The following is an 18,580-nucleotide window of genomic DNA, read 5'->3' as shown; positions in this document are numbered from 1 at the left end:
TTTTACGTGACCAAAATATTATTAACATAAGGGATAAAAGTTCCGATTTTTTTTTTCTGGTACTGCGTTTGAAGCAATAACTTTTTTTAAACAACCCTTACAAACAAACAACTTACTGAAATGCAATGAAGGTTTAATTATAACAATAAAATTCCGAGTAGTTTTGTTTTTTGTTTTACTCAATTATCACTAACCACGTAATTATTCAATAAAAATATTACAACTATACTGACTGTAGTCATGCGTGTATATTATGTTATATTTATTATAGTAGAAATATTGTTCCGAAATCCAAACTTAAAATTATATATTATGAATTATAGTAGTCTGTGTTTGTATAACGATACGCGATTAGGATTAAATGGGTTTAATAATAAGTATATAAAGAATATTATTTTGTATATACTGACGCTTTGGATAGTAAAGGTTTTACGCAAAATACTGTAAATACTTACGTGTTGTACATAATTACCGTATTATAAAATATGATATTATATAATATTTTAATTATAATGTATGCCAATTACCTGCATTGGCTTTAAGGTTATTAACGTTTTGTATATCGTAGTATATCGTTAGCGTTTAACGATAATGAAGAACATTATGTTTATAATATCAACGGAAGTTTTGGTTACTGAAAATCATTACTGAAATATTTCACACACACAGTATCAATGAAGATCAGATACCAACGCGATTGCTTGTTTAAAATGTACAGTGGAACACTTAAGACGTATGAGTTTTATTATTTTTTTTTTTTTTTTATCATTATTATTATTATTATTACTATTAATAATAATAAATTAAATATTAATTTTACATAGCATTGTTTAATATCGACGTATATTATAGTATATTATTATATTATATATTGATCATATGATAATAATTTAATAACGAATATACCTTATATGTGTATAATATATAATGTTTTAGAACAACTATATATATTATATTATAATAATATATAAATATAATGAAATTTACAACACCATATCATTTCGTAACACGATTAATATATTTAATGTATATCTATTTAAATGACTACCATCTTCTAGAAAAAAAAAAAAACAATACAAATATATATTTTATTATAATTGTTTAACCACGAAACCGATTTATTATTCGGCACAAAATAGGGATATAATCAAATTTGGTCCTAAAATATAATAGTAATATTATGATTTATATCATTATTTAAAAGGTATTACGTACGATTAATAAAATTAGGCCAAAATTTAAAATTTTATAAAATAATGGTGTTTTGATGATAAGTCGGTTTGTTGGTGGTGTGGGAAAGAGGGGAGATGGATAGGTTTATTTATTATTATATGAATATATATACACATATATTTATATTTATATATATTCATATATATATTATATTATTATAAATTATTCGAACGTAATATTTCTATTTCTAGACCCTAGTAATATTTTAATAATAATAACATTAAAAATAATAATGATATATATTAAATGGTATAATCACTAATTACCATTATAATTTATATATATATATAAACGTTACGTATATTATTAATAATTAAAGGAATGGGAAAAAATATATAGAAACGTAAACGGAAAACGAAAATAGAATAATAATAATATTATCTACAAAATATTATTATAATAATAATGATAATAATAATATGTTTGGTCTGAGATGTCATAAATTATGAATGATTTGACGAAGGGCGCGCGTTACCCTCGTCATCTCGTCATGGTGACGGTGTCGGTGGTCGAAATTCATGAATCCCTGACGAATACGAACTCATTGTAATGATTCCAACGGCATTCCTCCGAGTCCACGCCAGGTTTGAGTTCGGCAGCGGATGTGCCACCAGCCGTGCCCGATCCACAACTGCCGGCCATATAGAACCCTTGTTCCTGGAGCATGTCGAACGCCTGTTCGATAGACGTGTGTTTCAGAAAGAACCTGCGCAATAATTACCACTACGTTAGTGTCAATATTTAAATTGTTATTATTTATTTTATTTTACCGAAATGAAAAAAATAATTATTTTCAAAATGTTTTAATAGAACTTTATTAACCAAAAACGATTTCCGATTTAACACGACCATAATATTATATAATACCATTATAATTTGTCACACTTATAACTTATAATTTATTAATACAATATTATGTTGTTGTGATGGTGTGTAAATTATTACGTAAATTTTTTATATTTTTTTCTGCATGCCGACGACATTTTTTTCTAAATTACAATTATAATTGAAATTCAACCAAGATAATACGAAACGAATAGGTAGTAGGAGTCTGCTAACGTCTGATACGAATTCATATAGACGCTTGTTACCTCTATACGAAGAAAGCAAAAGCAACTTTTGATTTTGCAGTAGACAGTAGATTATTGTGTTTTTTTAATAATAACAATTATTAAAGGTAGAATTAATTAATTCATGTATTTTTAAAACTATATTGCCTACTTCTTTGTTATTTATAGAAATAAGAAATTCAAAAAAAAAAAGTTTTGTCTGTGATAATCATTATACGTAATAATATTATACTAGTGCGTCAAAACAAATATAATAGACGCTCGAAGTTAACCACAAAAAAATATATATCTATTGTTTATTAAAAAACCATCTCGTATATTATTATATTTGTGTATAAAATAAAATTATCTCTATGATTACTGCTCGATTACGTTTTCGAAATTACCTTTTGGCGAGTTCGTAGTATTACAAAAAAAACAAAATGTATAGTTTGAAAAGCGAACCAATTTATGTAAAGGGGTAGGCCGCCAAAAAATAGTATACAATTTTGATTAATCGCCGTTTCCTTCAAGATGAGGTAAAAAACGCTGTCACGTATCTATACTAATATGTATATAGTACGCACACTAGATTTAAAAGAGCACTACACCCTGTCCTATGTACTATTTATATATACTTATGTATTTTATTTCATACAGTTTTTAAGCAAAATAAAATGTTGCTCTCGCTATAAAAATACACATAACCATTACCTATAACAATATATAAGCCTGACTTGTGACATGCGATTATTTGGTATATATTGTGTGGAGGAGGGTGGTTTCGAAAACATAATATGGTGGCCAGTTGACTTTACCAACGCACAGATTTAAGGGCTTGGGACTATACCGACACAAGTTTGGCAGTAAGTAGTAACCATTGCAGATAATAAAAAAATGTTTAGATTATCAACTCAAATGCATTGTTCATGAATGATAAAAATCGTGTTGATTAATTTCATCTTTCAAGATATAAAATGTTGTAAATATAGGTATGCCAGGTTTAGATTTTAGGGGTTTACCATGGTTAAAACGATAAATCAGTATTAATAATTTTAAAACAGCTATTTTATTAATCGTTCATTATTTAAATCAGTATATTAAGGAAATCATACAAACTGTGTAGATTAAAATGATACAATTATTTAATATTTATTAACAATGGTGATATCGTTATATTATGTACTGTTGCTGGTGCCATTGGTGATGTACACACCGACAAGCGACAGCTACTGTAAATTTACGTTTATATAGATGTATTATTAGTATAATAATATTAATACTAAAATCGTTGTATGCCAGGTATTTAAAATAGTACGTGATTGTTTGGTGGGACTGTGGGAGTTATTTATTGATTCTAAAACTATTCCCAACATTTTTTTTCACACAAAATTTAGAATACCTGACAAATACTATCGTTTAACACTCGAAACACACACACACACACACACATATATATATATATACTGACATATTGTATATTTTTTAATATAACCGCAAACAGACGTCAAGCTAAACATATTTATTTTCATTAAAACACGTTTTTCAAATTTATCGTTAATTTAGTTGGAGTAAATGTCTCACAGTAATATCAGCTTGTGTCCTCGCATAATCAATATAAATTAATGGTTACACAGTCACAATCTACAAATTAAAAAAAATATGCTTGTGTGCAACGAAGGAAAAGAAATCAAACTCGATGGAAAACTCGAGGGAACCATATATATATTATATAATTATTATTTATACATATATATTGCTATCATCATGATAAACTAACACGTAACAGTGACGACTACGGTGATAGCAACGGTGGTGATACCGAAGACACAGAGTCTAGTAAAGGCTTATAGTACAATTAGCGTACAGAACCCTTTCCTGTTGTTTGGATAGACAATCGCTCGAACGAGAACAATGGCGGATATTTGTGAACAAAGGGAACACTTTACGGACATTTTTAAGCTCATTAAGGACGCGCGTATCCGCAAAGGGAACTTTTACAGAGTCAAAATTAAACAAAATAATGGTAAAACAAAACATTTGGACGAAAACAAACTTTTTTTAAATAACAATTGCCATTTGTTTTTTAGATGATTTTGTCGTACATTCTCGAACAAAATAACATTCTATAACAAAGCAGTAGTGAAAATAATTGTAAAAACTAATTATGCATATTTTCTCATATTGGTTTATGTAGATTTCATTCAATTTACTTAAAAAATGTTTAAATTCATTTTTTCCCACATCCATTAACCTTAATTTGATTTAATTACCTGTCAATACCAATAAAGCTATAATTATATCTATAAATATGTTTTTGTTTTTATTTATTTTCAATTATTCTCGTATTTTATAAACGAAAACTTCATCATAATTTAATGGGATGCCTTTATATTATATTATTTATATACCCTTTGGGCTTCGACTATATCGGTTAATAATTAATATATTATATTATTTACAAATAATATTATTTTATATAGTTTAATTTTATATTACATAATTGGTATTTACTATTTTGGTCTAAAAAAACTGTGAATTTAATTGATTTACGTATACACAGAATGTAATAACGAAATATTTAAGTCATTTGTATATATATAGATTTTATGTTATATTCTTATGCACGTAAGAAATTTATTTAATTAAAATATTTATTATATAGATTGCCTTATTCAATTCATTATATTATACAATAAATTATGTATGATAAATAACAATCGATATATTTTGATTTCACATCATATAATATTATATAATTAAGTAAGCTAAGTATTATAATAAAATTAGATGATCTTCAAAGTAGATAAGTAGACTTAATTTTACAATATTATACATTTTTTTTAAGTGAAATATCATAAAAAATGAAACGCTACAGTGTTATAGGTACATAGAAAATGTTTTCTGTATCTTTTGGGTAAATAATTTATACATGTAAACTATACTTCCGGTTATTGCAACACGTGTTTAACGTCAGTGCTCCCCTATTTTGGGCGCTAAAGTAGGTTATTAATAGGTGAATTCATACATTGCCCGTTGAAAATATTTATTTTTTATGAACAATAAAACAAGTTAACAACGAAATAGTATGTATAATATAGACATAAAGATATACACATTGTCATGTTTAAATGTGTAATACAGTTTATTTATAATAAGAAACATTTATAGATTTAAAAATGCCTAAAATAATAATATATATTTATTTAAAATATCGAGCAAGTAAAAAATATTACAAATAACTTCATGTCATTTTATAATTATTTTACACCATTGTCGTTGTCGTATATCATCGAACTGAGAAGAAAGGAATTCATTTCCAAATTCGGGGACGCATGAAGGATTCAATGGTTGCGAGGTTCAAGAACGAAAGGGGTTTGGAGTACAGGAATTTATAACGTCATACCCGCGTCATATATATTATATACATGTATACGTCACAATGTGTAATCGCACTTATAAATTTCAGTCCGAAATACTCTCGCTACGTTCACATAGTAGCATATGACGTGTCAAGAAAAGATTATAAACGGTCCATTCTTGTGGAGACATGCACATTATAATATATAAATATATATACGTATAATATGCAAATATGTGTTTGTACAGAAAATTTTCGGAAAATAAGATCAACAAAATAAACATATATAGCAAAATCTCTAAATACCGGACACTTTCGATCGCTAAAATGTTATCTGCTAATCAGGGTATTAAGTTTGTAGGAAGTTTTTAGTTTATTCGCAAAATAACGATCGCTATTTGGAGTTATTCAATATTTAGAGATATCTGTACTCCCGTACACAGGGCTAAATTAAACCATCCGTAGGCATCTCGAGAACTTAGGATTCATTCTTATCGATATAATATAAAGATTTCATAAGTAAAATAAAAAAAAAATATTAGTCGTACATTAGTAACTATGGTCTTAAGTCATAAGCTTTGTTTTAACCAAAAGCCCTGAAGGTACTTTAGCTCATCGTTGATACTGATACCGTTCTAATGACGGGCGTCATATGTAATAGAAAATATACCAACTTTGATATATTTCATAGTTCTTATTATGTGAAATATATACCAATAAACGATTTTTTTTCATATTTAACTGTACCTATATTATAGTAATCGTTAGAAAAAAACTAATGTTTCTGTGATTAAATAAAATACAAAAAAAAATCAAAAGATAGGTGTGTATAAAAAAAATAATATTTTTTTTTATTTACAATAAAGTTATATGAGTTAAATGATCATATGGGATGTAAGTTTTTAAAATCAAATAGCATTAATCATCCGTGGCAAGACTTCGGTCGTCAAATGACTCGTGACCAGAACGGAATCTTAAATAGCATGGAACAAATCGGAATACCTTTAAAGTTCTTGGGCAACTCGATATTAACAGTGACAGTAAGTGGATAGGAATCGGATAGAGTTCTAAGGATATAAATATGACAGTAACTTTACATACTACATATTATAACATTATAATTTAGTATAATATGCAAAAATTCGATTCTGATGCGGTTGTGGTTTGCTGTGTTATATCAACGACAGAAGCTATTTTCCCTATCACGAATGGTGTACATTTTTCTATATATTGGTTTAGAAATTTAGCATAAAAATATTCCAATGTCATTTTTTCACAGATTATAACTGGATAAACATGTCAATTAATAAAAACTAATAAATATTTTTAGAAAAAATTAAGAAACTTTACAGGGTTTTCATTTTAACAAAAGGTAAAAAATATTTATTTACATAAAAAAAATATCTGGTTTTACCTTTCTTGCACAGAAAAAAAATGCAAATTAACATTTTTGAATAAAATATAACAAAAGTAAATAATACATGAGTTCGTCAAAAAAATATTTTATATGTAGGTAGTTGAAAAAAGGTCATATATAGTTATTGTAAGAATAGTTTGTTTTGTAGGTTTGAACAAGTAAATTATACGAATATTGCGTCACAAATTTTATAAGAAGTTATTAGAAACACATGTTGTTTTTAAACATACCTATGACAATATTCGCCAGTATGAAGGAAGCTAAGAGGACTTGGCCACTAAATATTATGTCAAGTATTACTTTAATTATTCCAAATATATAATTACTAAGTAAATACCATTTATTTAAATTTATAAAATCAGTTTCAATAAAAATAATTTTATTTTATTTTATTTGTATGGTATACAAACGACGAGAATAGTTGTTTTTCCGTAAACAATGTGGTATAAGAATAATATGACCCGGACTATATGATATTTTACCATAGATGTGTATGTCTATCAACTATAATACTCCATTCGCGTTTAATAGATATAATTGTAAAATAAATATTAAATGTAAATCATGTACGAGTACTTAGTTTATGTAAATTATAATTTTTATTTCTATATCGATAACTACAGTTGGAGAAACGCCCCACGTAGATAAGGTTGTTTGCATTTATGTCTACGAATATTATTATGTATATTACATGTATTCAATAGAATAAATCATCAAAAGTATTGGCTTTGTAGTTAGTACGGTATTACATGCATATATTTGAATTGGCATTTTCGACAAGCATAATATTAGCATTATCAATGAAAAATACTTAATATTTTCATAAAAGATGAAACACTCAAACAGCCAGTTTCATCTTGAAATTTAAAATATTTTTATTCGATCGCTTTTTCAAAATAAAATACTATTAATAGTAACTAATATAAATATATACTATTGCATAGAATACGCATTTAGCTTGTTATTTTATTATTTTGCCTTGACTCTCGACGAAAATAAATATGTTATGTGTACATTGTACATATTTGGCGAAAAAGAAACTATACATCAAATATAATTTTGTATTATTCTCTAAAAGGTATTTTATCAAACGCTCTGAAAGTCTGAAATAATCTTATTTCAGTGTTTTCGTTGATCACGCACACGCGTATACGGCATATTATATGCTATTTCTTGTAAGATGTTCTCTAAAGAATAAGAGGCTCAGAATAATGACCACGGCCTATTGTGTTAAATTTAACAAAAGTTTGTTTGGCGTAGGTATTAACACAATAATATTCGTTTTCTTTTAAATTTAATAATAAATTTACTTTATAGACTTACATGGAAATCATAAGAAATTCACGTCTACTATATTTTTATTTGATCAAAACCCAATAATTGATACATATTATGCATATTATACTAGGAAAATAGTCTATCTTAAATTGTAACACCTAATATTTTTCCGTTTTTATTTTTAAGCAATTTATTATTTATTAGGCATGTGAAACTATAATTAAATTAGATAAAGTATTAAAAAAGCTACAATAATCGTTAAATTATTAATCATACTGAGAAACTAAATCCATAGATTAACTTTTAGAATTTTTAAACAAATCAATTTTCAACCCTAGTTTTTAAAAGTTTCAAACACATAAATTAAATAGTTATAATATTAAAAACAATAATACTAGTAAAACCTATGACCTATAAAATATTTATTATGAAGAGGTAGTTATTTAACTTTTCTTGTGTCTCTAACTTCTACTCATTTTTATATTTTAATCGATAAACTTGTATTTTACAAAATTATTAATTATACCCTTTTATTTTCCTTTATCTTATTCACTTATGATTATAATTTTACTTTTTTCGGTTTATTATTATTATAAATAATATTGTTTCATGATATAATTTTCTTTCCTCTTAAATATAATAAAATAATAAGTGATTATTATTATTATTTTTAATTTATAATAAATAATAATATATTATATTTAACTGTAATAACACAAATTCAATGAATCATCACAGTTACTTAGTTTCATATGTATTTATAGTTTAATCAAGTTTTTTGTGTTTTCATTTTATTTTTAAAACATTTCAAAACGACTTTAATTATTATTGAATGTAGTTCCTTGACAGATTCAATAAAGTTTATATCGTTATTCGCTGTTTACTAAATTAAATTTCAAGTAATTTCATTAGTGGTCGATGGACGACAGCTGTTAGTTATATGTAGCTTTGTTTGTTTTTTTCTTTTGTTTTGTAAAGATATCGTAATTAGACGGTTTTTGGTCCGTCCATGGAAGAATATATAACGTTTATTGCATATAGGTACCTATATAGTTAGTAATTGTCGTTTACAAAAAATCGATTTTTACTAAACTTTTAATGCCGTCATTATTATAGAACTACGACAAAACCTACATCAAATAAGCGCAAAAAAAGCAAATTTTAACGGAGCGCAAATAAATAACACATCGACAAAATAATGACGACAAAAAAATATACCCAGGAAGTCTTATGAAAGGATCATTTTGTAATGTTTAATGTTTGTCCTGGAGTCCTTAAGCAAAAAAATAAAAACAAAATAGAGCTTTTACGACCAATTTTATTTTTGCGTGTATATACGAACATATAAACGTATAAATAATTATTACCGTACGCATTTCTAAATGAGACATGTCAAACACATGTTGCTTTGAAACCTATTAAAATATTCATTTCATAGGCGTTTTCGCTTAAAAGCAGCTTTTATAAACTATAGGTGGTCAATTTATAATAATAATAATAATATAATGTAATGCCTACAGGTATTATGTCCAACAGTATACCTTATGCATAAATATAATACCCTAGTGTACTCGAAATCATAACGTTTACCAATAGTATATACCAATAAAGTATTTATTTAAACACACGCATTAAACTTGCAAACCAAATAGACATATACCTACTCAATTTCGACCGCGATTATTGGTAAGGTTGGGATTCAGCGGTGGTATTTCCTTGTGTTTACGTGAACACAACGCTAAAACGGTACTGGCTCAAGGTTGGTAACGGTCCACGTCAGATTATAGGAGAAACATGTTAATAAGGTCAGTTACCCAATTTTTACACATAAATATATGACAGTGTTGCTTATATATCTACAACCAAACATTTTTTTTTTCAAATAAAGTTTCCTAGCGCGTGTGTGCTGGAGTAATCAGTGGTATAATTTCAATAAAAAAACTGAAGTCTCCTATTTTTTTTTTAGCGAGTCCGCAAATCGAATATAATGTGGGTGTTAATTTCAAAAGTGGGGGTGCTAATCATTCACCGAACACCCCCTCTTCTAAATTGTACCTATAGGGGTAAAACGTTAAATATAATATTATAATATACTCGAGTAATAATTATAACAAGTACGACGACGATGATGATAATGATGATGATGATGATGATGATAAATAATAATGATGATAATATTATGATATCGTCACGACGATTTCGGTGACAAAAAAACATATAGTGAACACCCACCTGGCCGTGTACCGATCCGTGTCGCCGTGGTCCGGGTCCCTGCTCTCGTTGAGCGAGTCGCCGAACACGTCGCGACACAGTTGCACGCGGCCGCATATCAGTATCCGGGGTATCTTGCGGAAGTTGACGTCGGACAGCCCGTCCCGGCCGAATGCGAACGTGCCGCGATAACCGACGGTGATGTAGCCGGGCCTCTGTTCGCGGAGCCGCTCGGTGAGACCGTCCAGCCGGTAGTAGGCCGCTTCAAGCCGGAGCCGCTCCTTTTCCCGAAAGCTCTCGGGAAGCGACAGCTTGCCGTCCCGCAGGAAGTCCAACACGTACCGGAACAGCACGCCGTCCCGGTCGATGAAGTACCGGCCCTTGCTGTCCTTGGGTAGCGGGTCGAGCCGGCCGCTGAACCGGTCGGCCAACAGCGACGGTTGCGCTTGCACCAGCGTGGACGCGGCCGTGGTGTAGAACACGCCACCGACGTTCAGGTCGACCACCTGGTCCATCGCCGCGCGATATCTGTAGTTCTCTCAGTGACGACGACCTAGACGAATATTATTCTCAGTCACGAGTACACGGAGTCTCCGCTTGGATTGTGCTCTAGAGACACGCGAGCTCGCAGACACGCACCGCGTAAATATTGTCGCGACAATTGTTAAAAAAACAAAATTGTCAATGTGGCGTGTGCAGTGATGGCCACCACTAGTGTCGCGATGCCGTAACGGTCGTATGTTTTACAATCGATTGTATTGTCGACGTAAACGCGACGATTACCTATGCGACACGGCGGGCGATAATAAAATGATGGCAATAATAACAATTATTTTATACGCTCGTCCGCGATGACGACACACCAACTGCAACCACCGCCGCCGCCGAAGCCGCCGCTACCACCGGTGGTATACGCTGACTGACCGGAACGCGAAGCGCACGCCGCTGCCGTCTCACTACTCTCGCGCCGCGGCGGTATATAAGTCTAACCGCCTCGCTCCACTCGCCCGACTCTCGCCCGGTGGCGCGCGCGGGTGACCGCGCTCGTCGCGCGTAATCAATATACACCGCCGCCCCGTCACATGCAGTGTCCCGTCGCCGCCCCGCGATCACGACGCTTGCGCCGCAGTCGCGCTCGTCGCATCCGTTGCCGCCACGGCCGACCGACGTGATCGGCGCAAGCGACGCATCTTCGCCCGACCGAGCGCCGGCACACGCGTGCGACACGCTTAAATTTAATTAAAAAGAACTACCGCGAGATACGAGACTGCCTGTTCCGCGGCACGACGATAGTATTAGGAAGGCTATGTGCGGACCACACGAGCCGCCGCCACTGATTTTCCTACCGATGAGGAAAACAACGCGGTAATATTTCATAACAATGTCGCAGTCGTCGTCGTTATTATCGTTACAACTGTCGGCCACCGCAGTCGCGTCCCCAGGCGATGTGCAGGGTCGATGAGTGGTCCCGCTGAGTTCCCTGGACACATTGTTATCGCCCTGTTATATTCCGTAGTCGGAACTGGTACGTTTCCGAACGTGATCAGATCGTGTTAATGATGTGTGCTCGGAGCTGACGATCTGATGCTAATAGTCGCGGCTTTTTATCACAATATATTGTCGTACGAGACAGCCATTACAAGCCGTGTCATAAGTCATAACACCTATTAAAAATACGCCGACCGCCTCTTCCACACTCCCTCTCACCATTTACCGGTCGACCCGTAGTTTGGTTCTGTTGCTTCTAAATCCGACAACGGTGACAAGAGTCGACCGATAATCGTAAAACCAAACATCGTTATTGAAATTTATTTACCGTCTTGAATTTAACTTTTGTTAATTAACCCACTTTTTACCGTTGTTATTGCATGTACTTAAAAAAAATGTTTCCCGAGACCTATAATACTGTCTCTATAATGATTATAAGTAACAGTTGGGATACGTTATTACTGTATTATTTGTACAAGTACGTTTTATCCCTAACCTACTTTGATGCTCTAATTATATTATATATTTAATCACTTTGCAACAGTAATTAACAAAGAATGAATAATTACTTGTACATAATTATTGATCCAAAAGCTTACTTTTAAATTGAATTACAATATATCGGTAGATATATCTTCGCAACTTTGAAACTTTCATCTCAGGTTAATGATCCATGTCAAAATGTCTAAATTAACTAATTTAGGTACTAATGGCGTATTATATTGTATAGATAGTAAATGTTTTTAAATAAAGCGCGATATATATTAAATAAGTCAATATAGTATGTCTCGATAGACTTTGGTGTAGTTAGGTACATTGTAATAGATATTACAGTAACGAGCATTATTTAGTAGTTTATGAAGTCCGGTATGCCATCGCATAACTGTATATCGCAAGTCCGCCGATGATTATACATTTATACGTCACATTTACCACAATAATAATTATTATTAGATTATCCCAATCGTTTGAGCGGAGAAACAGCGATGAGATTCGTATAACATAGTACTCTTTATATCATTGCAATATAGTTGTAACAATATACACAGATCGATTTCTGATCTCGATGACAAAATAGTCATTTAATTCCACTCGACGTAAACGTTGTGTGTCACGTAACGAAAAAAGATGAAAGCCATTGAATTTTCAATATTAAACGACCTATTCACCATCGTCAAAGACTTAAGTTTCACCGCACACTATATAGGTACATAAATATACTAACACTTTGCTATATATTTATTAGTTGTTATTTACCTTTGCCTATATACAATATACATACTAGAACGATTTACATGTTACTGACGCGTCATTTATGCCGCACTCTGCGATTTTTGCTTAGGTCAGAAGAACACGGGAACGTAGAGTACGAGTATATACAAACCATTGATATAGCTAATCAGTCGAGTTTTGTTTGTAAAATAGAGACAACAGTCATCTCTATATTTTTAAATAACATATTTAATTTAATTTACTATAGGTATAATAACCTATCTTATAGATGAATCATAATATATTTAATCACTTCAACTCGTACTCCGCTACACCTGTGATCTTCAAAATACTACTCTCAAGAACAGGCAGGCACAGCGCCAATGAGGGGCAAGGTGAGGCTCTAGCCCCCCTCCCCCAAAAACAATTCAGCTCCTTCGCCAGCCCCGCCCTACTAAAATATATGTACGATATAATAAATTCATAAAACATTATTTTTAAAAAAGCTACATCAGAGAATTTATAAAATATACTTTTTTTAAATTAGTAATACATATTAAGTAAATACTTTCGTATTTTCGAAGATATATGTTTTAAGTTTTTGCTGTTATAAAAAACGATTTAATAATATTAATATTTTGTACACAAAAACCGAAGAATATTATTAACTTAATTTAATGTTTGTTGTATACAGGTAAAAATATTTTTAGTTTACTTATTATTTTTAATATGTTCAATCAATACACTAATATTGTAAGAAGTTACTTAATAATTAATAAAAAGAAAGGATTTCTTTAAGTGTCTACGTTTTATTATATATCCATGAACTATTTTAACCTTCAAAATCCAACAAAAAATATAAAGTAGATTCTTTAATACATAATATACTATGCAAATACCAATTTAAAAATGTATTGAACTAAAAACTTAAAATTTACTAGTTAAATATTGGGTAGGACGGGTAGGTAATCACAAATTTTTATTTAAAAAAATATTATTCCTACTGGTATTGATGCAATTTTATACATTTTTATTAACTATTTTAACGTTTTAAGATTTTCAATCATTTAGTGTTTGGTGTATAAACAGATATTGTATAAAATATCAATATTTAGTTTATTTAATATATTTGTCACTACTAAATAAATTGAATTTAGTATAGATTATAATAATTTAATTAATGAAGTTTGAACAAATAACATCTTCAGTCTTTTTACGGTGGATTAACCTACTAATACTATCTAATAAGGAAAAAATCTACTACAGTTTTAATAAAATATGTTTTAAAATTTGTAAAATAAGAAAAAAATTATTTATTTATTTATTTATTATTACCTACCTTTATTGAGTACCAATCACTGGATGAAAATAAACAAAAGTATCTCAAATCATTGCATTAAAAGTTGAGTAAAACAAATTCATCTGTTCATAACTAAACTCAATTACTTTAATTTATATTTATGAATTGTCAGTAAAAGAAACATAATCATTCATTCACAAAGGTATGTAATAAAGAAATTATCATTTTTGTACATCATTATTAATATAGTTGTTGAAGATCTGTGATCTAACATTTTCATACATAAGGTACACAAAAAAAAATTATATTTTATTTAAATAACCTCAGTATTTGTTGAAAAAACCTTAGCCCATGTAAAAAAAATATTTGCCCCGTTCTGCCCCCCCTGAAAAAAATTCTAGTGCCGTGCTTGAGAACAGGGTTACTCAGATAATAGTGTACTATATAATTATATTAATATTTAGTCATATGAATAAACCTTGTAATATGTTACTATAAAATCGTTTCTATTATGTAAATTTATGAGCGCAGATCATAAGTTTTTAGGACTTGTAAAATATAACTTAGAAAACTTTATTTGTATTAATTCAAGAACCCGGTCCTTAAGATCGGTTCATTTAGTGGAAATAGCTAACCAACTACTCCTTAACTAGATAAAATTAGTTATAAATATCGACAGCCACTTGGTTTTAATAAACAGATAGGTGTATTGCAATACTACACTTCTTTATTTTTTATATAGTTGTGATACTATATAAAGAAAATACAAATATAGACATACATTTCCGGCTGTGTTTCTTTCGTTATACTACATTTCCTCAAATCCTCACGTCGGGTGTGTACAGTAAAGTTTAATATTTCAGGTCATGCCTCGCAAGCAGTCATTTTGAAATATAATTATAGTGGTATTCTATTCACCTCGGCTTTCAAAGACAGTTTTTCACAGCGACAGTGGAACTTCTTCTTCCTAGTCATTCTGACGAAACGTCATATATATTATATAGTGTGTGATTCTTTTGTCATATGAACTTTTAGGTACGAAATTTCGAGAAGTAATTAGTCAAAAAACGTTTAAATAGTTTTAAAATAGTTTTCAACATTTAAGAACATAATGTTTTACATTTCGATTATTAATTATTCTCGGAATTCGAAGAAAAAATCCAAAAATGCCTTATATTTTGTATTGACAAAACATTCGTGATGAATTTATGCCATGTAATATACAACTCCCCTCCCTTCAACTTGTTTTCTGGAAACCGTAGAAAACAAAATTATTTTTATACTCGTTGAGATCAATTTATTCGTATTTATGCGAATGTACAATACGATATTATAAAAACGTATTTAATATACAATATTATAACATAATGATTTGTGTTAGAAAAAAAGAATTTTTCAAGTTAGTTTATCACAATAGAAAAAAAATGTGAAGGATTTGGTTAAATTTCATATTTTTGAATTATATATAATCTATTGCTTTACATAACTATTTTAATATGAAATCAAGATTTTAATTAGATTTATGACATTTTTACTGTGACTGATCGATTCTACTTATTCCATTTTACATAATATACAAGTTTTTAAAATATAAATCGATGTCGTAATAAATACGATAATTGATATAAGTACCTATGATTATTCGTTAATGTTTCGATTGTACAAAAAGCTCTAATTTTTTAAATTTTTAAAACCTTATTTTAAATTATAAAATTATCTTTTTCAAACTAGAATCAACCGTTAGAACTGTACTTTATCAAGCAGATAATTTTTTGAAAATTTCAATGTATTTAAATAACATTTTAAACGATTAGTATTTTACTTAGGTATTTTATTTTGTGTACCTAAGGATAATATGTCCATAATAATTTGTTTGAAATATGTGGGAACTAAATGGATTTAAAAATTAAAGTATATAAATAATATTTATCTTTAAAAATTTTAATATTAGGTACTTAAAAACATTTTCTGAGTAGATACTTATAACAAATGCTAGATAATAGATATACTAATATTTACTTAATTGTACACATTATATAACATTAAGGATTAGTACCTGTAAAACATAAATAATTACTTGTTCGAATTTAAAATTCATTGCGTTGGTATTTGGTATATTTACAAAATTTACGGTAGTAAAAGTTTGAAAAAAGATAACTTTGTGTTGCCGAGGCCCGAGGGGTACCTACCCCTTAAGTTATGGTGTAAGAAATTTGATGAATATTTGAAAATATTTGAAAAATCAGAATTTAAACAATCGCTAGGATGAAATAGGGAGGAGCACCATGCTCTGTGATCACTCTGTTTATAATATTGTATGTCACATTGCAATAAATCGTGTTTCGCGTCACAAAAGCATAGCGGATTACGCGCATAAGCTATCATTGATCGATCTCTGTCAAATTTGTATCGCTCTAAACAATCACAATTATTCCACTGCAATTTTATCGAAAAATATAGTATGTTTTTCAATGTATTATTTATACCCGATCGCACTTATATATTGTACATGTACCTACACATAATATGAATGACGGGCGAATCCTCGCATCTCATTTACATCCGTTTGAATTTCGTTTCTGATCACCATTGACGTTGGCAAATCTATCTCGTGCAAGCACTTCAAACGAAATATATTGAAAATGATTCTCTTTCACTATCAATACATAAATTACGCTTTCCGTGCTCTACACATAAGACTTTTTCGCTTCCGTAGAGTTGCAGAAACGATTTGGTCCGTAAACGTTCAAAGACAGCTGACGTTCATTACACGCCGATTTAAAATTTAAATAACATTTATTTTGAATTCTTTCAGAACGCATTCATGTTTTGCGATGCAATAACCACTTGTTTGTTTTTGTAATTCAACACTGTTCAATACGTGTTAAAGTTTTTGTATAAATATACATTACATATATGCGTATAATGTATTTATGTATCACTATAACATTATAATAGTATCATAATATTATGTATTATTATACAAACATGGTGGTAATTTCACAAAATGGGTTACAATTTAAAATGGATAGTGGAATTTGTATTTTTATACTACACAAACATTGAATGATTAAAAACTCGACTCAAATAGCCTACACTATTAGACTAACATCATAATAATGTGTATTATAATAATATTTTATTAGAAATTGAATTAAAAAAGAATATTCATAATAAACCGAACTTGGTCTATCCACGTTCACTTCACATCGCAATGTTCAATTTACGAATTGTACGCGTTATATCATATTATGTGAATTAAATATATTATTGTCTACGCAACTTGAATAATTATAAACTGACGTTCACTCGCTTTATACTTCACTATATTATACTACCATTTATACATTCGTAAAATAAATTCAAACAGTCTACCACTTGCTAATATATTGATCACATCATCCACTTCTAACAACTTTTCTTCGCAAGCAACTTTTTCTTTGCGTACAGCAGCGAACTATGCCAGTAAGATATCGGAACTTTTCTCAATATCCTGGTAATGACCTGTTCAAAAAAATAATAATTAGAAATAATTATGGCTATAAAGGAACGTATATTAAATTATGTCTAAATTGAAAACAACGTTAACATTGTAAAATTTAAGATAAAAAAATATGTAATTTTTTTAAAATTTATTATCACCTATAATCTGTTTTATTTTTTTTATTTTGTAATTTGTATAATAATTATTAGAGTAATTAGGTACCTCCATTAGGAGCTCTCCTACATTGAGCGTCTATCATGCTATGTAAACCACCTATATCATTAATACTTGTGCAAAATTTTGTATAGTTGTATATTTCTTATCAAATAAAAAAAAAAAAAAAATTATTTAAGATCAACATGTATTATATAATTTTAAAACAATCATGTATTTTTACCCCAAAAAAAATCATGTTCCACTTACAAGAAATAACTTAACCCCCATTAATTTACTTTATCTAGGTACTTCGAAAACATTGTATTAATTTTATACTTTCACTCACGAATTACATATTCAGCAACCACATAATCATTACTCCTTTGATATC

General features: G+C 29.6%; 1 protein-coding gene across 1 annotated transcript; it reads right to left on the bottom strand.

The window, feature by feature from the left end:
- Positions 1-1,609: 1,609 nt before the first annotated feature.
- Positions 1,610-11,519, bottom strand: LOC112598691 (BTB/POZ domain-containing protein KCTD8). The gene is made up of 2 exons (XM_025345235.1): positions 10,571-11,519; positions 1,610-1,939 (listed from the first exon to the last, which is right to left on the bottom strand). Exons 1-2 carry the CDS (start codon positions 11,062-11,064, stop codon positions 1,750-1,752), a joined length of 684 nt encoding a protein of 227 aa, XP_025201020.1. The 5' UTR covers positions 11,065-11,519; the 3' UTR covers positions 1,610-1,749.
- Positions 11,520-18,580: the final 7,061 nt, after the last annotated feature.

The sequence above is a fragment of the Melanaphis sacchari genome, unplaced genomic scaffold (genome assembly GCF_002803265.2).
Source record: "Melanaphis sacchari strain LSU unplaced genomic scaffold, SCAv2.0 Contig0_pilon_pilon, whole genome shotgun sequence".
In the NCBI taxonomy this organism is placed as follows: domain Eukaryota; kingdom Metazoa; phylum Arthropoda; class Insecta; order Hemiptera; family Aphididae; genus Melanaphis; species Melanaphis sacchari.
The sequence above is the reverse complement of the archived record's forward strand: the minus strand, read 5'-3'. Positions and strand labels throughout refer to the sequence as shown.

Excerpts from the sequence above, each read along its gene's own strand:
- LOC112598691 (XM_025345235.1), bottom strand. The coding sequence starts at position 11,064 with ATGGACCAGGTGGTCGACCTGAACGTCGGTGGCGTGTTCTACACCACG. Across the intron at positions 1,940-10,570 it reads ACGGATCGGTACACGGCCAG|GTTCTTTCTGAAACACACGT; the intron begins GTGGGTGTTCAC and ends ATTATTGCGCAG.